Source organism: Chiroxiphia lanceolata, chromosome 1 (genome assembly GCF_009829145.1).
Source record: "Chiroxiphia lanceolata isolate bChiLan1 chromosome 1, bChiLan1.pri, whole genome shotgun sequence".
NCBI classification, from domain to species: Eukaryota; Metazoa; Chordata; class Aves; order Passeriformes; family Pipridae; genus Chiroxiphia; species Chiroxiphia lanceolata.
Window position 1 is genome coordinate 155781359 of NC_045637.1, and position 26641 is coordinate 155807999.

At 57.1% G+C, this 26641-nt stretch overlaps 1 protein-coding gene across 1 annotated transcript; it reads left to right on the forward strand.

The window, feature by feature from the left end:
* The first annotated feature begins 8431 nt into the window (after positions 1-8431).
* ELP6 (elongator acetyltransferase complex subunit 6) lies at positions 8432-25970 on the forward strand. The gene is made up of 7 exons (XM_032686870.1): positions 8432-8517; positions 13012-13090; positions 14610-14680; positions 20597-20727; positions 21445-21637; positions 23621-23767; positions 24537-25970. The coding sequence occupies exons 1-7, from the start codon at positions 8464-8466 to the stop codon at positions 24663-24665; spliced, it is 804 nt and encodes a 267-aa protein (XP_032542761.1). The 5' UTR covers positions 8432-8463; the 3' UTR covers positions 24666-25970.
* The last annotated feature ends 671 nt before the right edge of the window (positions 25971-26641 follow it).

A 26641-nucleotide genomic window follows, 5' to 3' on the forward strand; every position in this document is an offset into this window, starting at 1 on the left:
CAGTGTCCCTCGCCGTGGTCTGGGGTCAGTGTCCCTCGCCATGGTCTGGGGTCAGTGTCCCTCGCCGTGGTCTGGGGTCAGTGTCCCTCGCTGTGCCTCAGCTTCCCCTGGAGATGACGGCCTGTTCCCAGCCCAGCCCAGGCTCTCATCCCACTCTGGCTTTCCCAGATGCGGGGAGGAGCGTGGTTTGGAGGGATTCCCCAGGGACAGGGCTCCCCATCAGCAGGGAGAGCGGGGCACGGTGAGGAGCAGGCACCGTGTGCTGTGCCGGGCACCGGAGCCGACCCCACAGGCCCTGGGGAGGAATTTGCCTCCCAGCCAGCAAAGCAACACATGGGCTCTGATCACAGGCCCGATGACGCCGGGCTGGCCGGGCCGGCACTGCCATTAAATTTCAATGCTTGGTTGGTTTGCTGGAGGGGGGCCGGGCCCATTGTGGCCCAAAGGGCTGGCACGGGACGCGGGAAGGGAGTTGGCATCGGCCCTCCTCGCCCTGTCCTCCTCTTTTCTCTTGCAGACACACAACAGGACCAGAGCCACAACCCCAGACAAGGAGCCTTTTCTTCCCTTGATGAGCTCCGGCTGTCCGGAACAAAATAGCCGGAGTCAGGATTCATCGGCTGAGTCCCGATTCACAACCGAGTCCTGATTCACCAACCGAGTCCTGATTCACCAGCTGAGTCCTGATTCACCAAATGAGTCCTGATTCACCAACTGAGTCCTGATTCACCGAGTCCTGATTCACAACCGAGTCCCGATTCACAACCGAGTCCTGATTCACCAGCTGAGTCCTGATTCACAACCGAGTCCTGATTCACAACCGAGTCCTGATTCACAACCGAGTCCTGATTCACAACCGAGTCCTGATTCACAACTGAGTCCTGATTCACAACTGAGTCCTAATTCACCAACTGAGTCCTGATTCACAACCGAGTCCTGATTCACAACCGAGTCCTGATTCACAACCGAGTCCTGATTCACAACCGAGTCCTGATTCACAACTGAGTCCTGATTCACAACTGAGTCCTAATTCACAACCGACTCCCGATTCACCGACTCCCGATTCACCGACTCCCGATTCACAACCAAGTCCCAATTCACCAACTGAGTCCCGATTCACAACCAAGTCCTGATTCACCGAGTCCTGATTCACCACCCAAGAGTCCCAGTGCACCAGATGAGAGTCCAGACTCACTGACCAACCATCCCAATTCATCAGCTGAGTCCTGATTCGACATCCAAGAGTCCAGTTCCCCAGCCAGGAAGGAGGGGAGAAGGGCTGGCAGCAGCAGTGCCATGGTCCCTGTCAGCCTGTGCTCAGTGCCCTCGGTGCAGGACGCTGCTCCTGGGGGATCCCGGGTTTGTCCAGCCCCCCCTGAGCTGCCTGGAGCTGGCAGTGCCATGTCTGTCCCTTGTGCCCTTCTAGGCACCCTGGCACCACGTCCTTTGGTCCCACACCCTTTCCTTTGAGGAGCATGTGGAAGATGGGGCTGGCTGTCTCCTCTCCCCTCGGTTGGTTCTCCTGTCCCGTGGCCTCCACAGTCAGGCTCCCTCTGCCTGTGGCTGCAGCCCAGACATCTCCAGTCACTCACATCTACACGTGGTGGGTGAATCCCACCTGTGCTGTCCCACCTCCAGCCCACAGGGAAAGGAGGGGCCATTCCCAAACCCTTTTGGACCATCCCTGGGAGCTGCTCTGCCCACCCCCAGCACAGGAGCATTACATGGGGAGCTATGGGATGTTCCCAGTGACCCAAAGGCAGGTTTGGGAGGAGATGTGTCCTGTAGGTCACGGTGGGAGCACCTCTGGTGACATCTAGGTGTTCCCACCACCACTGAGCTGCCTCCTGGCTTGTAGGAGCCCTTCACTGGCATTTGTGTAGCCAGAAAGCACCAGGATCTCAACATTCAGTGATGGGAAATACCAATTACTCCATTACTTTCAGTCTGGCTGGAACTGGGAGTGATTCCAGTATTGAACTGGCTCTGTGTTGGATTTGAAGGGAGGAGAAATGCAAAATCCTCTTAATCTTCATAAACTGTAAAATGCCCAGTGTGGGAACGACGAGCTGGGCATGCGCTGGGATGGCCTGAACCACGGCAGCTCCCCAGTGTCTCTGGCCAGCACAGCACTGGGGAACTGGTTCTGCTGGGAGAGGAAGGCAGTGGGGCTCTGGCAGCGATGGCAACCAGCCACCAGCCACCGGTTTGGAACGTAAAGGCAGGAGAAAAACTGCCTGAGACCGAGTGTGGAGCGAGAGAGTTCACGCCCCTCACAGAGGGATGTGGAAGAAAAGGGAAGAACAAAGACAAGGGACACTTGGAGAAGTGGGATCTCATGGGAGTCACGTTTAAAAGTGAAAGGAGTTAAGGAAACTGGCAGGGCTTCAAAGGAACTGCAAACAGCACCCACGGGGCCATCCCAATAGGAAACACGGCAGGAACCAGCCGGGCTGCGGAGCCAGCGCCTCACTGACCTCGGGCTGGGAAAAAAGGGTCCTGGAAAGTGGGAACTGGGTCAAATTACTAAGGACAGTTCCAAGGGGAGCATAAGCATGTGGGGAGACATCAGAAGGGCCAAATTGAGATGGAAATAGGCAGGAGTCATTAAGAGGAAGAAGAAAAGGCTCCATCGGCAGGAGGAGAAGGGAGCGTTGGTCCGGACCCAGGGAAGGAGGAAGGCAGCTGGCAAAGGAGGCATTCAAGGGGTTCACTGGTTTGTTTCAAAACCAGTCTTTAAAAAAACCCCAGCCCTTAAAGATGCCAACTGCAAGCAGATGCCCAGCACAATAAATAAGGTGCTGTGCTGCCACCGAGAGCAGCAGCTGCAAAAATGACAATTTAAACAGTGCACTCAGACTGCCCTGAGCACTCCCAGCTTCATCCTGTGGGACTCAGAACACCAGTTAAAGCCACCTGAGACCTGTTAGGTGGAAACCAATTAAAGCCACTCTGGGCCTGTTGGGTAGCACAAGGGATGTATGGATAAGGGTTTATAGGAGCAGGCATGTCATGGAAGGAAAGATGGAACCCATGGGAGAAGGTTCAGGGGACCAAGGAGAAAGAGGAGAGATCCGGGAAAGCCAGCAGTGGGAAGTGTGGAGACCTCGGGACCAAAGGAGACGAAGGAACAATCTCTGAAAGATTCTGCAACTCCCTGACAGGAGGGTGGAGCCAGGTTGGGATCAAATTCTTCTCCCAGGTAACATGAGACAGGACAAGAGGAAACGGCCTCAAGTTGTGCCAGGGGAGGGTCAGGGAAAATTTCTTCATGGAGATGGTTATCCAGCCCTGGCACAGCTGCCCAGGGCAGAGGTGGAGTCCCCATCCCTGGAGGGACTTAAAAGCCATGTGGATGTGGGCTGTCCCACCCGTGGAAGTGTCCAAGGGTTGGAACAATCTGGTCTAGTGGAAAGTGCCCCTGCCCATGGCAGGGGGTGGAACTGGGTGATCCTCAGGGCCCTTTCCCACCCAACCCACTGCAGGACTCCGTGATTTAATCTATGTGTGCAATTTGCATTTATTAAAGGAACCCAGAGCCATCCTGCAGGAGCTCCCGGGAGGCTCAGTCACCTTTTCCTGGGAGCTACAAAAACGCAGCGTGAAAATATGGTCCTTGTTTAGAGCTGAGAACTGCACAGGGAGGGAAGAGACGGCAGATGGGACAATGTGGTGGGTGGAGGACACAGAGCAGCAGTGAGACAACACTGGCTGCCATGGCAGACTGGGGGGAGCACCAGGCCACTCAAACTTGGAGGGGTTTTGTGCAGGCATTGGAAAAGAGGAGACTTCAGAAAGGATTCGGGCTAGGTCAGGGTTATGTTATGTTAGGGTTAAATGTGGAGATGCTCTTGCAGGCTCAGAACTCCAGCTCTGCACGGTGGTCCAGGCCTGGAATACAGAGGTGGGGCGGAGAAGGGGATCCCTGAAGTTGTCTGTGTTGTCCTCAGGCTGCGGAATGTTGTGAGTGGGATCAGTGGGAATAGGAGAGGGCAGGGAAAGAGGAGCTGTGGGAGAGCTCTGTGAGCAGGAGCTGGGAGAAGGAGAAGGAAGTGCTGCTGCAGGAACGGTCAGAGGAGCGAGAGGAACAGCAGGATGGGAAAAAACAAGGAGGAGGAGAGGCTGAAGAGGGTGAGGAGGAGATGCCAGCACAGAGGATCCGTCAGAGATCCCCGGCCTTAGGGAGCCAAACACCTGGATCTGGGAGAGGGGACAGTGCTTTCCCTGCCTGCTCTGACCCCACTTTGCTTCCAGCCACCCTCAGGACCTCACTGTCTCCCTGCTGAGCTGACTTTGCTGCCAGATCCCTGCTGGTTTCAGCACATTTCCCAGGTACTCTTCAGTCTCTGCTGGAAAAGGCCTGGAGATACCTCGTGGAGGGCCAGCGGCATTTTGCTTCAGTGGTAAAGTGAATTTTAAAGGTGAGCTGAGAACTGAATCCGAACTGTTTTGTTTCTCTCCCCACTCCCCGAAGGCAGGAGATTATCCCCCCCAGCCATGGCCAGCCAGCACAAAACCCCTGGGTGACCCCAGCCAGGGTGAGACAAGGGCATGGGCTGGGAACCCCGAGGTGCTGCAGAGCAGTGCCAGGAGAGGTGGTGGAGCCCCATCCCCGAGGGTTTCTCGGGGCAGGTTGGACAAACATCTGCCAGCAAAGGTTGAGCCGGGCGGGTTTTTCTGAACGAGCTCTCCGGGCCCCTCCGGCCTCGTGCTCAGTGATCCTGCTTTTCTTCCAGCAGAAATGCCAGCCTGGCGCTTCCACCCCTCTGCCAGCCCCTGCAGAGCAGCTCTGTGAGCTCTGTCCTCGCTCTGGGGGCTGACAGTGGTAATTCTCAATCATTTTCTCCTGCATTTCATACTTGTTCCTTACACTGGGGATAAATTTATTTACACGAACACAGACAGGCAAAAATATTTGAAATGGGAAAGAATAAACATCATTGCTGTTCCTGTCAGTTTACTCTATTTATCTTGTACTTTTCTGTTCCAGTCTTCCATGAAATCTTCCAGGACAAGGAATAGCCTGAGGTGAGTCTAACTGCAGCCTGGAGGTCTGGCTCCAGGCAATCAGTGGAAGGAGAAGGAGAAGGAGAAGGAGAAGGAGAAGGAGGGAGATGCACTGATGCTGTTCCATGTTTTTGCTGGAGTCTTTTAAAGGCAGCTCAGCCATTTCACCACATCCTCAGGATCTAAATCCATATACATTTTCCCCATCTCCTCCCTGGTGCTTTATCCCTGCAGCACAACCCAAACTATGCCACGATTTTCAGCCTTAGGGAGTCCCAGACCAGAGGGTTTGTAAACACCTGGGGGATGTGGATTCATCGGCAGTGCTTCTCCCAACCCTGCCAAGCTAAAGGAGACGGGAACATCCAAAAGAGACCAGTTTTTCCCTGAGTTTTCCTGGAGAAAGGAGTGCTGTTGTGGCAGAGGGGTGACCTGGAGAACAGCCCTGCCTCTGGATCAGGGCTCCCTGTCCCCCTTCCTGTCACAGGGACGGACCCTCTGCCTCGGGAATCCTTTTCAAACTCTGGCTCTTGCATTTCTTCAGAGAAATCCGGCACCTGGCTCAGCTCATCCATTATTCCCCCCAGCTGCTTTTGGCCATGTCAGGGCCGGGCATTGAGGAGGTGGAATTATCCCAATTTATCCCGGGGATGTGTCCCATTCTTTTCTTCCCTGGCCATTGACTGGGCCCAACATCTGCTCCCGTTAACCCTCGCTGGCCCCACGCACTGATGGTCCTTTATGACTCCAAAGCATTACTAAAGCCCTTGGCATTGTAGCAGCAAAGGGAAGAAAACCCTCCTTTTTTGCAGGGGTGGAATCGGATTTGTGCATTAAAACCCACAGGGATGGGAACATCCTGGATAGTTCAGAAGTAAGTAACAACCAAAGGAGTTGAATCAAAGTGCCTTCTCCCTAAAAAAGCATTTTCCACACACCCACATCGTGAAACCTGGTGGTTTTAACCTGCCACCTGGGAATTGCCTCAATCACTGCAAGATTAATTGGTTTTATTTGTTCTGTTGGGGTTTTTTTCTGCTTTTGGGAATGAATTACTTTTTACCCCCTGGCCCTGATATAGGAGCTTCATTGGAAGCACCGTGGATACCTATGGATCCCATATGGTTCCTCTGGGAAACAGCTCCATGGTAAACACTGGAGATAAGCAGGAGCAGATGGGAGGGGAAGGGGCAACAGCTTTAACAGCAAAACCCTCGCTGCCTTGCTGCCTTCGCACGGTAACAAGTCCCGGGGTGTGGGAAGGAATATATTAGGAAGGACAAGGGGTGTTTCCAGAGATGCAGCTGCACTTTGCATGCGGTCCTGGTCCCCTTCCCACTGGGAAGAGAAAAAGGGAGGATTTAACGTGTCATTTACGAGGCATTCAGGGCTCTGCGGCTGCCGGAGGAGCGAAGTTCCGCAGGGAAGGGATGTGGCAGCGCAGACAAAAGGTGTCAGGAGGCGGCGGCTCCGCTCGCATACCGATGGAGCCCAGGTAGGAGCACCCCCAGGAGCACCCCCAGGAGCACCTCCAGGATCCAGGAGCACTTCCAGGGCTCCCTTTGCTGCCAGAACGGGGCTCCACAGCCAGACCCTGTGATCCAGGAAGGAGCCAGGCTCTCTCAAAGGAGAATTAGGAATGAAGGCTCTGGCTGCAGGGACTGAGCTGGTTCCTGGACTCCCTGGGATCGGCCCGGGGTTCCCAGCTCCCTGAAAGGGTGGGAAAACAAAAGCCAAGCGATTTGGACTTTTAAAGGCGCTTTCAGCTGCAGCTTTTTCAGGATTGAAGCCATCAAAGGGAAAGCAGAGAGGAAGTTCCTTTCACAGCCGAGTCACTGGTTCAAGCACAGGAAGGAGGGGGCACAAACAGTTCCTGAGGGATCTCGGGGGCTGGGACCGCGACTGGCTTATCCTAAATGCTCCCAGGAGGGGATGGAGAGCAGGATGATACGTTTTAAAGGTAATACACGCTCAAACACAGGGAATAAGGGCAGAAGAACAGCCGCAGTGGTTCAGCCAAATCTTCACACAGCCCTTCTTTCCTGCAGCCATCATCCTAAGAGGAAGCTGGGGGAAAATTGAGGCTGAGCCAAACACTTCCCGTGTTCCCACAGCTCTTCTCCTGGGAATCCACAGCTCAGGGACTGCCCGGGATGGTGGTGGCCCTCTGTTCCACAGGCTTGTCCCCTTCTGCCATCGATTTCCCCCCCTAAAGCCACACAATCCCTCAGCAGTGATCGTTTGTGGTTCCAAAGAGCTGCACCACAGAGGCATCTCCTCTCCCTTCCCTGGTGCTTGGTGTTTATCAGGATCATGGGATGCCCCCTAATGCTCACAGCAGAGCATCCCGGGCTCCAGAATCATCTCTCCAGACCCCCTGGCACATCCCGGGCTCCAGAATCATCTCTCCAGACCCTGGCACATCCTGGGCTCTAGAATAATTTCTCCCAGCCTCTCAGCACATCCCAGGCTCCAGAATCATCTCTCCAGACCCCCTGGCACATCCCAGGCTCTGGCCCTTCTCCCCTCAGCCAGGCAATCCTCCCCTAAGGCTATTGGTGTAATGGAAATACGGGGAGTAACAGACCCCTCCCAAATATCCCACTGTCCCAAAATGTCCCAAATGTTTCCCAGATATGTTAAATGTGCCACACAAACCAGGGGAGATGACAAAGGGCTGTAGGGGGACACCCCTGGGCCAGGGATCAGGGCGGTGACAGTGACACCAAGTCCAGCTGGAAGTGGGAACTGAGATCCAGTCCCATTTATTAAGGATGTGATGAGGATCCAGTCCTATTTAACACATTTATTAATGATGGGATTTGGATCCAGCCCAATTAATTAACGGCGGGATGAGGTTCCAGTCCTATTTATTAATGACAGGGATGAGGCTCCAGTCCCATTTAACACTTTTATTAATGATGGGATGAAAATCCAGCCCTGTTAACTGATAATTGGATGAGGCTCCATTCCCATTTGGCACCTTTATTACCAATGGGGATATGGATCCAGACCCATTTAACACCATTATTGATGATGAGACGAGGATCCAGCCCCATTTATTAGTGATGGTATGAGGATCTGGTCCCATTTATTAAAGACGGGGATGAGGATCCAAACCCATTTAACACCTTTATTACAATGCGATGAAAATCCAGTCGTATTTAACACCTATACTGACAGGGATGAGGATCCAGTCCCGTGTAACACGTTTATTATGACAGGACGAGACTCCAACCCCATTAATGAATGATGGGATGCGGCTCTAGCCCCGCTAATTAAGGCCGGGACGCGGGTCCATCCCCGCTAATCAATGACCGCCGGGTCGCGGGTCCCTGAGGGGCGGCCATGGCGGCCATGGCGGCCGGGGCTCGCGCCCCTCCAGCAGGCGGCGCCCCCCGCGCGGCGCATGCGCGTTGTCCCTGGGCGGCCGCGGCCCCGTCAGCGCCGCCCGCCATGTTCGCGGAGCTCAACGAGCTGCTCGGGGCGTCCCCGCAGCGCCCGGAGCCGGTGAGAGCGCGCCCCGAGGGCGGCCAGGGGGCGGGAGGGACCGGCCGGGGCCGCTGGGAGCGGCGGGGCACGCTGGGAGGGGCGCGGCCTCAGGCGGCGGCCGCGGCCGGTCCTGGGGCCGAGCGGCTGCCGGCGCTCCCCTCGCTCGGTGCCGGCTCCCCGCCGCCCCTCACGGCTCCGGTATCGGCGGCCGGGACGTGCTCCCGCGGTGTGTCCCGTGCGGGGTCGCTGCCCGGCGCTGCTCTGGGCCAGGGGTGTTCTGCAGGTTCTTATTCTTCAGGGCGCGTTAATTTAGTTCGTTCAGGCAGGTTTTGTGCTAATGGAAGTCACGCTGGAACTAAACACCCTCGCCCTGTAGGTAAAACGTTCATCATGGAATCACAGAGTGTCGTGGTTTGGAAGGGACCGTGAGGATCACCCGGTGCCACCCCTGCCATGGTCAGGGACACCTTCCACTACTCCAGGTTGCTCCAAGACCCGTCCAACCTGGCCTTGGACACTTCAGGGAACCAGGGGCAGCCACAGCTTCTCTGGGAAATCCATTCCAGTCCCTCCCCACCCTCACAACCAACAATTCCTTCCCAGTATCCCATCTATCCCTGCCCTCTGGCAGTGGGAAGCCATTCCCTGTGTCCTGTCCCTCCATGCCTTGTCCCCAGTCCCTCTCCAGCTCTCCTGGAGCCCCTTCAGGCCCTGCAAGGGGCTCTCAGCTCTCCCTGGAGCCTTCTCTTCTCCAGGGGAACCCCCCCAGCTCTCCCAGCCTGGCTCCAGAGCAGAGGGGCTCCAGCCCTGGCAGCAGCTCCGGGGCCTCCTCTGGACTCTCTCCAGCAGCTCCACGTCCTCCTGCTGCTGTTCCCAGGGCTGGAGCAGCTCTGCAGGGGGGTCTCAGCTGAGGGGGCAGAGGGGCAGAATCCCCCCTGCCCTGCTGAGGGATCAGCCCAGGGCACGGGGGGTTCTGGGCTGGGGCAGGTCCAGCCTCTCACCCATTATCAGGGCTGTTCTCCATCGATCCATCACTCCCTTCATCCCCAGCCTGTGCTGATACCAGGAGTTGTCCCAACCCAGGTGCAGGGCTTTGCCCTTGGCCTTGTTGAACCCCCTGAGGTTGGCACAGCCCCACCTGTGCAGCCTGTCCAGGCCCCTCTGGATGCCCCATCCCTTCCCCCCGGTGTGTGATGGCCCCACAGCTCGGTGTCCTCAGTAATTATTAACAAATTATCCTTGTGCTGTGTGTTACACCTTGTTTTTACTGACAGATATGAGCTGAGATAACAAAAACAGGTTTGGGGTGATAATTGATTTTGTAAGTCTGACTTTCCCCCCTTGTCTCCAGTTTCTCCCTGGGCTGGAAAACACCAGTGAGGTCAGTCCTTGTCAGGCTGCCCAGAGTGGGGCAGGGCTGGTCTGGTGGGGAAGAAACACCAGGGAAAATTTGGGAGAGTGCCCTCAAGGCTCAAAGCAGTTCTGGTGGAGGTGTTGGCTGAGGCTTGGTGGTAGTAAAGGATAGTCTGAGGCTGTGCAAATGCCCAAATCCCCGTGGTCCCTGTGGTTCCGTGTTGAGTTTTTAATGCATGGGAAACTCTTAAATGAGGAGCCCTCGGTGGAGGTGGAGTGATGGCAGAGCAGAGCCTGTGCACTAAGGTGTATTTGATGGTGGAGCTGTGGGATGACCAGGAATGCTGCCATCCACAGGTCTGGTTTTGGGAGCAGGGAGCTCCCCTTGATGGGAACAGAAATTCCACAGAGCAAAACCAAAAGATTTGGCCTCAAGATCCTGAGTTTGGACTTGCCTGCCAAAGCAGGACAGAGGAGCTGATCCAAAGGCTCCTCTGTGTGAGAGATTCCCTCGGATTGAGTTGGCTCTTCCCCTCCCAGCAGCCATGGACATGGAGTTCTCCTGGCACACTCCAGGTCCCTCTGTGCAGGTGCCTGGCTGTGGAGAGGAGATGGTGCCTGGCTGTGGAACAGCAGATCATACCTGGCTGTGGAACAGCAGATCATGCCTGGCTGTGGAACAGCAGATCATGCCTGGCTGTGGAACAGCAGATCATACCTGGCTGTGGAACAGCAGATCATACCTGGCTGTGGAACAGCAGATCATACCTGGCTGTGGAACAGCAGATCATACCTGGCTGTGGAACAGCAGATCATGCCTGGCTGTGGAACAGCAGATCATGCCTGGCTGTGGAACAGCAGATCATGCCTGGCTGTGGAACAGCAGATCATACCTGGCTGTGGAACAGCAGATCATACCTGGCTGTGGAACAGCAGATCATGCCTGGCTGTGGAGCAGGAGATGGTGCCTGGCTGTGGAACAGCAGATCATGCCTGGCTGTGGAACAGATCATACCTGGCTGCCCAACGAGCAGTTCCCAGGTGCTGGAGTTGGGGGACTGAGTTCCTGATGTCAGTGTTTTCAGTGCCCGGCAGTGTCACCGGTCCCTGGGTGTGCCGAGATACCCGGCCTGGCTGGCTGGGAGTCCATTCCCACTGCACTGACACAGCCTCAGCCCTCTGCAGCCCTCTCCCTCCCGGCTCTGCCCTCCTGAGTTCTGCAGCTCCAGGGCTGGTTGGGGCCATTTTCCAGGTGCTGCCAGACACCATCCCCGCAGGGCTGTGGGTGGACAGGGCTGTCTCCAGAGTGGGGGGGTGTGCCCTGTCAGGGAGCTGTGACACCCCGCCGGCGATTTTGGCAGCTCCTGACAAGTAGCTGCAGCTTCTCCCTCGTAGCCTGCGGGAGGAGAGAGTGTGAGGGCAGGGTGTGGAGGGAATGGGCTGGGGCACAGGGAGAAGGTGCTACAGGAAGGATTTGCCTTTGGAAGGGCTTCATCCCCAGCAGCAGCTTTCTGCCTCAAGAAGGGGCAGTGAATAACTGAGGTAGCAGCTTGGTCCGGTTCATAAGGGTCTTGGAAGGGGAGCCTTGGGGTGGACTTGGTGGATGCAGAGGCCTTTCCCACTGCCAGTGACAGATCCCATGGTTCTGTCAGTGCTGTCTGAGCAGCTGCAGTGTGACAGCACAGTGGGGGCTGGCAGGATTGAAGGGGGATTGCTGGAAGGTTTGGAGCAGTGAAATGCCGTGTGCTCAGAGTGACAGCATCCCACTGTGCTGGGCACAGCCTGCTCCGGTCAGGAGCCAGCCAAGGAGGGAGGGAGGGGATCCCTGCTCTTGCAGGGGAAGAGGGGAGCTGGGCTTGTGCTGTTTGAGCCCAGAGACTCCTCCAGGCTCATCCATGCAGGACACATCTCAGATTTGTGCTCACTGCAGCAGTGTCCCTGTCACTGTTGTGGCCACCAATGCCTAACCCTTTTTGGGGGGGAAGAGCTCTGTCTGTGACTGAGGCAGAGCAGCTTCTGTGCCCTGGCCTGTGCTTTGCATTCCCTGCAGCCCTGTTCAATATTTGCTGTTCCAGTTGCTCCTCTTTAGGCTTTGGGCACCCGGGAGTTCACTCTGATGGATCACTTGGGAATTGCCTGTGCAGAGATGGCTTGTTGCTGCAAAAGGCTTGTTCTTGGGGGTTAAAAAAACCCCCACTTCAATAAGTTCTTTGTGATTCCAAGCATCCCTTCTATGATTTGTGTTGATTAAAGAAACATCCTGCCTCAGCCTGTAATGGAAACAAACACCTTGATGAGGCTGGGGCTGATAATGACGAACGGAATTAATTTCCTGCCTGATCAAAACAAGGTTTATTCCTTGTGCCCAGAGCTCTGCTGCACTACACAAGTTTGGTGATAAGGTTTTCTGCCCTGGGTGTGGCACGTTGGAGGTAAACCTGGAAAAGGGGCCAGGGAGGTCTCTTTGGGGACAAGAGGAGCAGCAGCTTTAGCAGTGCTGACATTTTAAACACACCAGTGACACTGGCTGTGGCAGTGGCAGAATGGACTGGGGGTGCAGTGGGTGGCTGTTGTCCCCTTGCCCCTTGCAGAGAAAAGATGACTGTGAGCTGAAGGAGAGAGGAACAAAGCTGGGGGTGGAACTTGCTCAGAACCCCCCGATGATGGTGTCCAGCACCAAAAGCTCTGGGTGTGCCAGCACTGGGGGCACGGTGCTGCACCCCAGTGTCCTCTGCAGCAGCCAGGGGGCTCCTGGGGAGGGGGTGGCTCTTGGTGGGCACAGGGCATGGGGGTCCAGCAGGGGCCTCAGCAAGGGTTTTTAGCTGGTGGGTGGCTCTTTCAGAAGGCAGTGAATTCCACATCGGGCACATGGGGACGTGGGTTAGGGTGGCCTTGGCAGTGCTGGGTTAACAGTTGGACCTGATGATCTCAGAGGGCTTTTCCAGCCTTAACAGTTCTGTGATTCAGGTGCCTCCCCGTGAGCTGTGTCTGGAGGAAGCGCTGGGTCCCCTTGTAAAGAGCAGCTGGAGCTTGGCTTGTCCACTCCTTCCTCCAGCTGATCCCTGCAGATCTGCCCATCGGCTGAGCAGGCACCGTGTCCACCAGGAGCAGTCTGTGCCCTCCCCCTCCCCCGTTCAGTGTTTTGCTCCTCTCTTGCAGGGTAGGTTGACGCTGCTGCGGGACAGCCGGACGGACGGCAGCTTCCTGGTGCACCACTTCCTGTCCTTCTACCTCCGAGGTGGGTGAGCACAGCGCTCCCGGGGCACGGGAACCGGGGTCCTTCACCTGGCTCGGGGAGCAGAGCCTGGTTGTGCAGAGCGTGGGGCTCCCTTGGGTTAACACCGAGCTTTGGGGTGGGGACTGGGGGATCCCAGTCCTGACTTGTTGTGGGGACTCGCTCTGTACCCTCGGGTACATCCCAGAATGTCTGTGCCTTGTTTCCTCACCCAGCCTGGGGATCCTGGTCAGTCACAGGGGCTCTGACAGTGAGGTGTTCACTGCAATTCCTCACTGCCTCCGTGTTTTGTAATGTAATTACACATATCAGCATCAACTAACAACAGACAAGCTCATAGTGAGTAAAGAAGCAAACAAAGGGCCTGGCAAGTTGCCTAATTGCTTCTCTGGGAACAGTTTCCCCAGTGAGTAACCTCCTGCTCCCTGTGCAGCAGGCACTGAACTCAACTCCTCCAGCTTTCTGCTGGCACAGCCACCAACCCAGCAAATCTGGTGCTGTCAGGCTTGAAAGGGAGCTCAGAGTGCTGGGCAGGGGGTGGTCTGAGGGCATCCTGCCCCCAGAACTGCCACTGCCTCAGCAGGGATTTACCCTGCTTGGAAATATTCTTTTACTTAATGGAAAGAGGGAAACTGCAGGAAATCCCGTGGAGAGCAGGTTGGTAGTGGTGTGAATGGTTCATAGGGACTTGCCAGGCACTGCCTTGGGGTCTGCCCACATGCCCTCCTGGCTCTGCTGATGTGCTGACCTGCAGCACTGCCCTGGGAGTTGCTGCCTGGAGCTGCCCCTCTGCCTGGGAAAAGCCTTCCATCCCCTGTGGGTGGGCAGCCCTGTGGAATGTTACTGTCTCAGGACAGGTGTCCTTGCTGTCACCTGCTCCCTTCCACCCCAGGACCTGGGTGCACTTATTCCCTGTCTGCAGCACCCCCATGTTGTCCCCTTGGTGCCCCAAACCTTTGGGGCCTCCCTGTGGAGGCTCAGTGGGGCCCCTGCCTTGTTGCACTGGAGATCCGTGTCCTGTCAAGCCCTGGTTGTGTTCATACCCGTAAGGCCAGGTTTGTCACGTGGTTTCCCAAAATCCCATTTTAGTGAGTGAGGTGTCTTTGTAGAAATTCCTTGTTCTGTGTGCTTTTCCAGTCAAGGTCAGTCACCTTACGAGAGCCAAAGTGGGGGTTTTTGGCACATCAGTGGTTTCAGGGGTTGGTGTCATGGTCGGCCACTGGCCTCCTTACAGTGACTCCAGCAAACGGGGCCAGGAGGTCCCAGGGCACCAGGGCAGGGGGCAGAACAGGGGCCTTACACTTTTGTGGTGCCATCTTTTTCTTATTCCTTACCCCTCTTTTTAAACTAACATCTCCCCTAATGTAGAAATCCTCTAGAAGGGTGAAAATTGAAAGCAGGGAGGGGTCTGCCTGGGCCTGTCGGGGTCCTTCCAGACAGCCCTGCGGCCTGGCTGCCGTGGTTGGTGGGCTCTGCTGACAGCACTGCCCTGTGGAGCTGCTGACGTGTGTGTCCTCCCCAGCTGGCTGCAAGGTTTGCTTCGTGGCCCTGCTCCAGTCCTTCAGTCACTACAGCATCGTGGCACAGAAGCTGGTGAGTCTCTGGGGGCAGGTTCATCATTACAGCTCAGGTGGTTTCTGCTGGGTGGGAAGGAACGGGAATGGGAACAGGAATTGTGTGGGATGTTTCCAGGTCCTGGTGGGGACAGTCAGGGTTGGTGCTCCTGTGGTGGGGGATGGAGAGCACTCAGGGGCAAAGCCCTGGCTGTGGGGTGCCCCACAGACAGGAGCTGGACAGCTGCTTGCTCTGTGCTGAGCAATGTTTCCCGGGGATCAGCGTTCCCAGACAGGCCCACACTGGTACACGGAGTTCCCTTAATCCCCTGGGGAGGAGAGTGCCGTGGGATGGGTGTTCCCAGGGCCCTGCACGCCCCAGGACACGCTGGCTGTGCAGCATGGGAGCTCCCCAGGGGACTCTGTTCCTGTCCATGGTTGTGTTGGGATGAAGGGCTGGGTCACCTGGTCACAGGGACACCTGTGGACCAAGCCACGAGTTTGAGCTGTATGAGGAGCCACTCATTCCCATGTTCTTAGGGGTTTCCTTCCCACGGTGAGTCAGGCAAGGATTATGTGTACCCTGAAATGAGGAAGCAGAGAGCCAAGGTAGGCAGGATAATTCCCTGTGTCAGCAAATTGTCTGAGCTCCAAACTGCTGCTCTCAGCTCTTTGTACAACGCTCAGAGGTGAAACACTCCAGGTGGGAAGCCCAGGTGACCTTCCAGGGCTGTAGGGATGAGGGCCTGCATTGGTCCTCCCTCCTCTGGCTCTGCTGGGAGTCCATGAAGCCTTCCAGGTGCTGGGGAACCAGGTGTTGCACCTCCTGTATTCCCTGCTGCAAACAGGGGCCGAGTTTCTGTGCTGCTAAAAAACTGTGTTTTATTTACTGCTCAGTCTTTACCTTTTGAAAGGAGATCAGTGGTCTGAGGTACATGAAATGGGCTGAGGGAATGGAGCTGTAACTCCCAGGTGGATACTGGACATGGGATTCCCCTGCAGAGCAGATCCCCACTGAGCAAACAGCTCCCAACGTGGAGCTGTCCCGGCCTTTGTGGTGCAGGGAGGAGGAAATCTTGAGGGGAACTTGCTGAATAGGGCAGGAAATGGGGCACAGCAGCTGGTGTGGGGAGGAGATCCAGCTGTTAAATGTGGGCTCCCTGCCTGCTCCTGGAGCAGGATGGTGTCTGTCCTCCCTGCCTGCTCCTGGAGCAGGATGGTGTCTGTCCTCCCTGCCTGCTCCTGGAGCAGGATGGTGTCTGTCCTCCCTGCCTGCTCCTGGAGCAGGATGGTGTCTGTCCTCCCTGCCTGCTCCTGGAGCAGGATGGTGTCTGTCCTCCCTGCCTGCTCCTGGAGCAGGATGGTGTCTGTCCTCCCTGCCTGCTCCTGGAGCAGGATGGTGTCTGTCCTCCCTGCCTGCTCCTGGAGCAGGATGGTGTCTGTCCCTGTGGTTCCTAACGTGGTGAGATTTCCCAGTTGGAGTTAACAGGAGCTGCTGCCATCTCCCTGTGGGAGAGGGTGACAGAACATGGGGATTAGCTGGAGTGCAGGTGCAGTGCAGATCAGGGTGCTGTGCTGTGTGATACTCCTGCAGAAAGGTGGCTGCCATGGAGGAGGGCATGAGAACAGCACAGTTTGCCCGGGGGGCTCAGAGAGCTGAGCCCAGCTCAGCTCTGAGTCACTCTGGCATTGTAACTTCACAGGTGCCCCTGTGCTGGGTTGGTGTGAACTCCTCCCAGGCTCTGCTGAGCTGGGGGTCATAACATCAAACATCAGTTATTTATAGCTGGGTTTCCATCACATCTTGTCTTTGCTTTAACCCTCCTGTGCCCAGAGGAGTGCACCAGGCTCAGTGAAGGGGGTTCTTGGCAGAGTAGTTTCACTCTTGGGTTTGTTTAAGGACTTGGTGCTGTAGATCTGTGCAGGAGAGCAGCTGGGGTGCAGCACACCCCCATTTCAGTGTGCCTGAGCTGTGTCCTGCTGCTGGGAGGTGACCTGCACACTCCACCCAGTGACCAGCTCCTTCCTTCCCGTCTCCTGTTCCTTGGGAATGAGCTCCAGACGAACTGCTGGGCTTTCCATGTTGGCCAGGAGAGTTGCAGAGATCAGGCTGTAGTTCCTCTGGGAAGTGCTTGGAGGAATCTGACCCGTGAGCAGCCACTTGCTTTGTGTTATCCATCCAGAGTGGCTGGACATGAGCCCAGGTGTGCCCAAGTGGCCAAGACAGCCAATGGCACCTGGTTTGTGCCAACCCCAGTGTGAACACAGGCCCAGGGCAGTGCCCACCCCTGTGCTGGCACTGCTGAGGCACCTCCAGCCCTGGGGGCAGTTTGGGCCTCTCAGGACAAGACATGGAGGGGCTGGAGCGTGTGCAGGGAAGGGAAGGGAGCTGGGAAGGGGCTGAGGGAGCTGGGGGGGCTGAGGGAGCTGGGGAGGCTCAGCCTGGAGAAAAGGAGGCTCAGGGGGGACCTTCTGGCTCTGCAACCCCCTGACAGGAGGGGGGAGCCGGGGGGGGTCGGGCTCTGCTCCCAGGGAACAAGGGACAGGAGGAGAGGGAACGGCCTCAGGCTGTGCCAGGGGAGGGTCAGGTTGGATATTGGGACAATTCCTTCTTGGAAATGGGTGTCCAGCCCTGGCACAGCTGCCCAGGGCAGGGGTGGAGTCCCCATCCTGGAGGGATTTCAAAGCCCTGTGGATGTGCACTTGGGGACATGGTCAGTGGTAGCCTTGGCAGTGCTGGGGGACAGTTGGATTCGCTGGTCTCAGAGGGCTTTTCCAATCTCATAATTCTATGATAATGCCTTTAGGAAAGATTGCACTTGGAAGAGCTTCAGAACTGAGTGATGCTCTTGTTCACACTGGGAACTAGATGGTCCCAGGCCTGGGAGGAAGGTCCTGGAGCCAGGGTGGATTTTACAGCCTTTACACACTGGTTTGTGGGTCTGGTCCTTGTACCACCTGTGCAGTGCTACAGTGGGTATTTACACCCAGCTGGAGTGCTGCTTCCATGTACGTGCTGCCTTCCCAGGGTACCACGTTTTACCAGTCCCAGACCAGTTCCTTACGTGTCAGCCAAATGCAGGGATGTACTTTCACTGGCAGGAAAAAGCTTTCCTGGCTTTTTGTGCCCGTGTCCTCTTTTCCTGAGGATTTGCACTTCATTTTCAGGGACAGTCAATGTTTTTTGCCATGACCTTGCAGAGAACATGCTGGGCCGTAGCTGGACTAACAACACCAGGGCACTTTGCCAGGTTGGTGTTCCCACCCTCGTTTGGACAGTTTGTTGTGTTTTAAAGGACAAACAGATTTGTCCTCGTTTGGTCTCCCTCTGGCCTGTCCCCTGTTCCCTGCTCCAAGCCCTCAGCCCGGAGGACGTGGCCTGGCCTGATCACTGATGGCCACACTTTGTCCCACAGCTCATTCCTTGCTCCCTCCAAATATTTTGCTTTCCCTTATGGAATGGCCTGTGGTGAGTGGCAGTTCTGGTCTGAGGGGACATCCTGGGCCCCACGCTCCAGGCAGCTTCCCAGAGGGATGGGAGGAGCTGAGCTGTGCTGCAGAGCCATTCCTGGCTGGATCCATAGCTGGCAGTGGGGTGGGATGCTGGGAGACCAGGAAGGCTCTCAGGCTGTGAGTGCTGGGCAGCACCCTGTGTCCCGTGGGCACTCAGGGAGGTGCCCTTGGCCACTTGGAGCAGTTTTCCCACCGTCTCCAAGCTGCTTCCAGAGGTTACACTGGGCAGGCTGTTCCCTGGGAGACAGCAGAGCTGGCTGTGGCAGGGCACTGCAGGGGGTGAGTCCAGGTCTCTCTGGGCTCTGGTTCTCCACCTGGAAAATGAGGCTGGACTTGCTGTGTCCATGTACCAAGAGGATGGAATTCCTGGTTTGACACACAGACCCCCTGTCCCTGCTGCTGTGGCCCTTCCCTGCCACCCAGGCAGGCCCTGGTGGCACAGCACTGAGCTCCCCTCTGCACAGGGGACACTGCTTTGCTGCTGAAGTCCAGAGAGACGGTGTGTGCAGGAGGAAATGGCTGAAGCAGAGGTAAAGTCCGTTGCTGAGTTATTAGTAGTGAATTTAGTTGTGGCATTTCAGCAGGTTCCTGGTCCTGTGGGCTCCAGAAATGCCCGAGGGAGTGAGGTTTGTTTGGCTGCTGTGCAGCCCAGCCCTGCTTTATGGCACAGCAGGTGTTTATTTATTTGCCAGCCCTTCCCTGCTCCTCACCTGCCACAGAAAGCTGCTTCTGTCCTTGGCTGGAAAGTTTTCCATGGGGTGTGCTTGCAATTGCCCAAAATGCTGATAGTTTGAAGTTATTTCTGGGGGGAGGTGTTGAAAAAAATCTGTTGCTTTGTAGAGGGAGTTTGGAGGGAAAAGGAACATTCAGGCACACCTTCCTTCCCAGCTGAGTAAAAGGAAGATAGGGTAAACGTTCTTCTCAGGTAGCAGGATTCTCTGGGTTGGGAGTCCAAGTGGCTTCCATTCAAAGCAGGAAGAGGTGCCAGCAGGCAGGAGTTTGATCAGGCCTCAGATTATTCTGAATAGCAATGTCCAAAGAGATAGTACTGCAAAGCTGAGTCTGGGAAGTTAATTGTGGAATAGTTTGGGTTGGAAGGGACCTGAAAAGGTCACCTAATCCAACCCCCCAGGAAATAGTTGTCCTGCATGGGATCATGGGATCACAGAATAGTTAAGGTTGGAAAAAGCCTCTTAGTCCACTGAGTCCCAACTGTCCCCCAGCACTGCCAAGGCCACCACTGGCCATGTCCCCAGGTGCTTCATCCACAGGGCTTTGAAATCCCTCCAGGGATGGGGACTCCACCCCTGCCCTGGGCAGCTGTGCCAGGGCTGGACAGCTGTTTCAGGAAGAAATTTCCCCAATATCCAACCTAAGCATCCCCTGGCACAACTTGAAGCCATTTCCCCTTGTCCTGTCCCTTGTTCCCTGGGAGCAGAACCCAACCCCCCTGGCTCCCCCCTCCTGTCAGGGAGCTGCAGAGAGTGAGAAGGTCCCTTCTGACTTTCACCAACTCCAACTCATGAACTTGGATTTAAGGAAGTTTTTTACAGTGAGGGTGGGGAGGCCCTGGCCCAGGTTGCCCAGAGAAGCTGTGGCTGCCCCTGGACCCCTGGAAGTGTCCAAGGCCAGGTTGGACGGGGCTTGGAGCAACCTGGGAGAGTGAAAGTGTCCCTGCCCTTGGCAGGGGGTGGCACTGGGTGGCCTTTAAAAGTCCCTTCCAGCCCAACCTTTCCGGGGTTCTGTGCTTTCCAGCCAGTCTCTCCATGTCTGCTGCAGCTCTGGGATGTCCCTGTTGGAGCTGGACGTGCCCCACACGTGGCTCTCCTTGGCCTCCCCAGCACACAGGGCTGAGAGCCGGCTGTGCTTTGAGTCCTGGTCCCTCCTGCTCCGTGTGGATCAGGCTGAGGCCCTTCCCTGGGAGCCCTGGCTGCTCTCTCCTGGCTGTTGTGCAATGTTGGGTGCCCACGGCTCTCCCCCGGTCGGGGCCGTGCCCGGCTCGGGCGCGTGGGCTGTGCCAGGGAGTTGGCATTGCCACAGCCCTGAGCTGGAGACAGGGAAAGCCAAAAGGTTTTGCCACCCATGGAGGGAGGGTGAAGGAATTGCTCACAGCAGGTCCCTGGAGGAGCCCGGGCCATCCTCTCCCCTCCTCTGCAGAGGCAGCTGGTTTTCTCCCGTGCTGCCAGGCTGACTGCCCAGGAGGAATACCAGGAGGTTTGAGCCCCCAAATCACAGCAGGGTTTTTTTTAATCTCCTGGTAAAATACAGGAGAGGGATTGTGCCACCAGTGTGTCACAGAACCACCCGTTTCACCGCTGGAGCACTGGCATTATCAGCACATTTAGATAAGGTTTGATAAAATTGGGCTGCTGCCCCATGTGGTTCTGTTTGCACCATTTCTCCAGAGCTGTTCACTCAAAACCTGCTGTTTTCCTCTCCCCAGGGAGTCAATCTGACAGCTGCCAAGGAGCAGGGGCAGCTGGTCTTCCTGGAAGGCCTCAAGTCCTGCCTTGACCTCGTGTTTGGGGAGGAGGAGGAGCAGCCAGGGCAGCCCAGTCCTCTGCAGTTCCTGAGGTGAGCTGAGCCCAGCACAGAGTTCCCCCTGTGTCCTGCCTCCCCAGCCCCCAGAGCACACCGAGGGAAGGGGAACAGCAGCACCAGGCACATCCCTGTGCATGTCCTGGCCTGTCCCTCCCTGCTGTCAGAGAGGAGTCTGTGCCCCTCTCGGGCATTCTGGGGGAATTCCTGCCCCCATCCACACTGCCAGCATGCTATAAGTCTAGAAAAACATTTATTTCAACACTCAGCAGGTTTGTGTCAAACAAAACTCCAGCCAAGTTGTTTTATTCCTTTTCTTTAATTATTTTGAGTGTTGATCTTATCCAAGGGGACAGTGCTGCTTTACCCTTGCTGGCTTTTGGGTTTATTCCCACTTCACTTTCTCCACGCCCCACAGTAAGCTCAGCAAAGGCAAAACATTTCTCTGGAAGTGTCCAAGGCCAGGTTGGACGGGGTTTGGAGCAGCCTGGTCTAGTGGAAGGTGTCCCTCTCCGTGGCAGGGATGGACTTGGATGGGCTTTAAGTTCCCTTCCCATCCAAACCATTCCATGATCCCCGGGGCCAGGCAGGAGGGTGTCACCACACACAGGGCTAAAGGAGCAGAGACTGAGGGCAGTGCAGGGCCTGGGGACTGTCCCAGCAGTGGGGACAGGCGGGGGCAGAGGGTCCCCGTGCTGGGTCAGTGGGTGAGCCGGCGATGCCAGGCCCTGACACCTCCTCCCTGTGTTGCAGTGAGAGCCCCTCTGACCTCCGGGCGCTGTTCCACTTCGTGCGCGTGTCGCTGAGTGCCCCGGGCAGCGAGGCCTGGGCGGGCCCCGTGCTGCTGCTGGACGACCTGAGTGTGCTGCTGGGCCTGGGGGCCACGCCCGTGGCCGTGCTGGACTTCATCCACTACTGCAGGGCGTGTGTGTGCTGCCAGCTGAAGGTACTGCTCCCCTGGGCCTGGGGGCTGAGCCTCCACAGCAAAGCCTGCCTTGGTTTGCTCTTTCCACCTGACCCTGGGGAAGCTTTGGAAGGCTTTGGCTGTCCGAGAAATTCAGACCGTTGCTCTGGGGTCGGTCTTTGGGAACTGTGTGAGTCCCTGGAATAGCTGTGCAGCTGGATTCCTGCTCTAGAGCCACTGTCAGGAGTTGTGTGAGTCCCTGAGTACCTGTGCAGGCTCCTGTGCAGCTGGATTCCCCCAGAGAAGGGTTCTCGGTGTCCCTGACATGTGAGCAGGGGTTTGAGGTGTAAAATAGTGTTTCTGGGAGCTCCAGGCTCTCCAGAAATCCCAGCTCACACCCGTGGTGGGGGGAGGCAGGGAAGGAAATGGGTTATGTGAGGGGTTGGTGACTCTCACAGGGGACAGAAACAAGGGTCCCCTTGGAGAGCACCCCAATCCCTGCTCCCACCAACCTCCAGTGTCTGCATATTGCTCCAGCTGGTTTCCAAGGGGCTGTGATGATGTCCAAGATCTGCCCAGTGATGTGCTGACTCCTGGGAGCACCACAGCCAGAACTGGTTCCAGTCACCTCCAGACTCTGCCACCCACACCACAGTGTCCCCTCCTGGGCTGAGGGCGGCGGTGTCAGTGGGATGGTGGGACCGTCCTGCCCTTCACACAGCACAGGGTGTTGGGCTGAACGTGCTGACAGGGGTGTTCTGCCTGTGCAGAATATTTACCTCCAAGGCAGCTAAAAAAGATGAGAAACCATGCTAACACTTTTTTCTATTTCAGTCTGAGGTGTTCTGAAGCTTTCAAGTACATTTTAATTGATTGAGAATTCCATGTTATTTTAAGTCCTTGGTGACTTGCATCGTCTGAGCAGAGACTCTGGGGATGGAATTTAATAGAGTGGGTGTGTTGGGGAGCTCTTTGCTCCTTGTCAGAGCTGTGATTGTGTGAGTGTTGCTGCAGCCCTTCGGCCACCTCTTTATTTACCTGCTCTGAATTCAGTCAGTGCCATCTGCCCAGCCTGACAGACTGGTTTAACCAGACTCTGTCTCCTAACAGAGGCTCGAGGTATTTTTAGGCTGCACATTACATGTGTGTGTGTGTGTGTGTTTGTGTGTGTTTGTGTGTGTTTGTGTGTGTTTGTGTGTGTTTGTGTGTGTGTGTGTGTGTGTGTGTGTGTGCAATGCACACACAGCAAGCTCTTCCAGAGTTTATAGGTCATGCAAGCACAGACTGGTTTGGGTTGGAAGGGACCTTAAGGATTATCCAGTCCCACCTGCTGCTGTGGGCCAGGATGCCTTCCACTAGCCCAGGTTGCTCCAAGCCCCGTCCAACCAGCCCTTGGACACTCCCAGGGGTGGGGCAGCCACAGCTTCTCTGGGCAGCCCGTGTCGGGGCCACACCACCCTCACAGGGAAGAATTCCTTCCCAATATCCCACCTATCCCTGCCCTCTGGCAGTGGGAAGCCATTCCCTGTGTCCTGTCCCTCCATCCCTTGTCTCCAGTCCCTCTCCAGCTCTCCTGGAGCCCCTTCAGGCCCTGCAAGGGGCTCTCAGCTCTCCCTGGAGCCTTCTCTTCTCCAGGGGAACCCCCCCAGCTCTCCCAGCCTGGCTCCAGAGCAGAGGGGCTCCAGCCCTGGCAGCATCTCCGGGGCCTCCTCTGGACTCTCTCCAGCAGCTCCACGTCCTCCTGCTGCTGTTCCCAGGGCTGGAGGCAGCTCTGAGTGGGGCAGAGGGGCAGAATCCCCCCTCACCTGCCGTGGGGTCAGCCCAGGGCACGTGGCCAGGGCGTGTCCAGCCTGTCCCCCCCGCAGCTGCTGGCTCTGTTCCCAGTGCAGTTCAGCTCAGCCCATACTGGAGGATGCCCGAGCTCAGCTGGGACCTCTGTGCAAACTCCCATGTCCATGTCCCCTTCCTTCCCTGAGGGATGGGGCCCATCCAGTGGCTCATCCCTGCCTGCTGCTCCCGTTCCAGGGGAACGTCGTGGTGCTGGTTCACAGCAGCGAGGAGTCGGAGGACGAGGAGAACGAACTGGTTGTGAACTCCCTGTGCCATCACAGCGACCTGATCCTGTGGGCAGAGGGACTGGCCACCGGCTTCTGCAAGGATGTGCACGGGCAGGTGAGGCACGGGAGGGCACCCGGGGGTGGCACTGTCCCTGTCACCTGCAGCACTGCCTGTGGGAGACAGCCTGGAGAAGGACTGATCCTGTGGGCACCAGGATCTGCTGCAACACCCAGGCTCTTATGGCTGTGACTCTGCTTCTGTGGGGATATTTGGGGACATCCTGCTGAAGCTTTCCAGGGTTTATACAGCAGCTGCAGCACTGGTTTCTCCCACCCCAAGGTGATGGCAGAGAAAAATACCAATTTCCTGGGAAGTTTCCCCAGGGGTGGATCTGAGCCCGGCCAGTGGGGATCTCCTCGGGGCTGGGACAGCTTTGGAGTCTCTGATCCCTCATTGGGGTCTGCCACCACAGGGACAGGGACAGGCAGAGCTGCCACCACAGGGACAGGCAGGGCTGCCACTGAAAGGACAGGGACAGGCAGGGCTGCCACCACAGGGACAGGGACAGGCACAGCTGCCACCACGGGGACAGGGACAGGCAGGGGCTGCCACCACAGGGACAGGGACAGGCAGGGCTGCCACCACGGGGACAGGGACAGGCAGGGCTGCCACTGAAAGGACAGGGACAGGCAGGGCTGCCACCATGGGGACAGGGACAGGCAAGGCTGCCACCACAGGGACAGGGACAGGCAGGGGCTGCCACCACAGGGACAGGGGCAGGCAGCTGTGTGAGGGGTTATTTTTCAATGATCCCCTCCCTGCAGGCCAGCAGAGGCGTGGGGGCAGCCAGAGGGATGATGTTCCTGTTCCTTTCCCTTGGCAGATGAAGATAATCCAGAGGGTGTCCCTGCAGCAGGCGGGGGAGCAGGATCTCGTCCAGATCTACCAGTACAAGATCCAGGACCGCAATGTCACCTTTTTCGCCAGGGGGCTGTCGGCTGCAGTCCTGTGAGGCTGTGACAGCGTGGGGTGAGCCTGGGAATGCCAGTCCCTGCCTCCAGCTAGCCTGGCAGCTCCACCAGCACCTTCCAGGAGCAGCACAGCAATCCGACCCGGGAGGGAGCCTCGGACACACGTGGAAGCGGTGCCAGCACAGGGATCAGCCTGCCCGGGGATGCCACATCCCTTTGTCCTCCCACCCGGTTCCCAATGGGCTCAGGCCAAGAAGAGGAGCACGAACATGCAGGAATGGCCCTGGGAGCCTGTGAACAGGGGTGGGGGATGCCCCGTGGGCTGGGTGTGCCTCACCTGTTCGGTGTGTGCCAGGCGCCGGGGAGCACTGGCACGGCAGAGATGACACAGCGGGCAGGGCAGGGATGGTCTGGCAGCCTCTGCAATGCTCTGGCTGGGGGAGAGCTGCTCCACTCCAGCCTCCACACAGGGTAAATCCACAGCTCGTGTGCAGCCCTCACACTGTGGCGGGACCTGGATGTTGCCTTCACTGGCTGATCCCTTGTGCTTCCCAAGCTCGTCCTTGGCTTTGGGGTCAGATAAACCCCTGTCCGTGAGCCTCTGTCTCAGCCACTGCTTCCCCATCCCAAATCCTGGCCAGCAGTTGCGTGACCTGCCTGTACTGAAGCGTTTTTTTTGGATAATAATCCCTAATTTTAATGAGATAAGGGTACAGTGATGAAGTAACCACGGATTTCTGTGTGGGAACCACTCCCCACCAGCTCCTTGGCAGAGGGCAGGAATGGGCATCTCCCAAGCCTGGATGAGGAGAGGGTTGTGGGTCCCCTCCCTCCCCATGGCCGGGAGGGCAATCCTGGGAGCAGAGCTCAGGCCTGGAGTCTCCTGGCAGATGCTCAGCTGGGATCTCCCATTTGTCCTGGGAGAGAAACAACATCACACACACTTGTGAGAGACAAGTGACCTGCCAGGTCCTTCCAGGTCCAGAGCTGGGTAACAGCTCCAGCAGTGGGACACGTTCCTGCATTTTCCATGGAGACTCAGTGACCCGTCCTGCTGCAGGTTTGGGAATGGTCCCTTTGGCTCGAGTTTGGGAAGCCCTGGCTGAGTGATGGCAGTCCAGGGAGGCCGGGGAGGGCAACCAGGCCCTGCATGTGCTGCAGGATCACATGTGCTGTGGGTCTGTCCGTGCTCTGCCATGGAAGTGGCAGTGCCAGGGCTGCTGCTGCCAGCCCAGCATGGTGACAGGGCCCAGGGGACAGTCTGCAAAGGGAGGAGGATGAGACAACCTGTGGTTCTTGTGGAAAGGAGCTGCTTAAAATACACCTGTAATGAGCATAGAATGGTACATAATTGGAGTAATATCCGTGTGATTACCCTTGGAGAGATCCCAAAACCTCCTGGCTCAAAGCTCTGCCTGCCTCCTGGGGAGCTGGCAGGGTGGCCGTGTGACATCACCGTGTGACATCAAAGTGTGACATCACTGCTGGCCTTTGCCTGCTTCGTTCTGTGCTCACCCAGTGTCAGCATCCAAGAAACCAGGGCTGGGGAGCCTCAGCCTGACCCCCATGTTCCCAGGATCTGAGCCCTTCGGGATGAGCTGCTCTGCCTGCACCGTGACGGGGGGAGCTTGGCCAGGGAGATTCCTGCTGGAGTAGGGGGTGGTGCTGCCGAGGCCTGAGCCCAGCATTCCCAGCATTCCCAGCATCCCTGCCCGTGTCCAGCAGTGGCCTTGGCCATCAGGACGTGGAGGGGCAGCCCTGCTGCGCCAAGGCCACGGGCACGGCCAGGACCCAGCCGGGACCTCGCTCCGGAGCTGACGCTGCAGGAGAGCAGCCAGGGAGCAGATATCGGGAACGGTGCCCTCGGTGCCAGGACGGGGTGGCCTTGCCCAGGGTCAGCCCCCAGCTGTGTGCTCAGGGCTGGGCGAGCCAGAGCTTGGGCAATGCCGGGGAATCCAGCGGGATTGGGCTCAGCTTTGTTCCCTTGTCAGCTTTGCTCCCTTGGGCAATGCCAGGG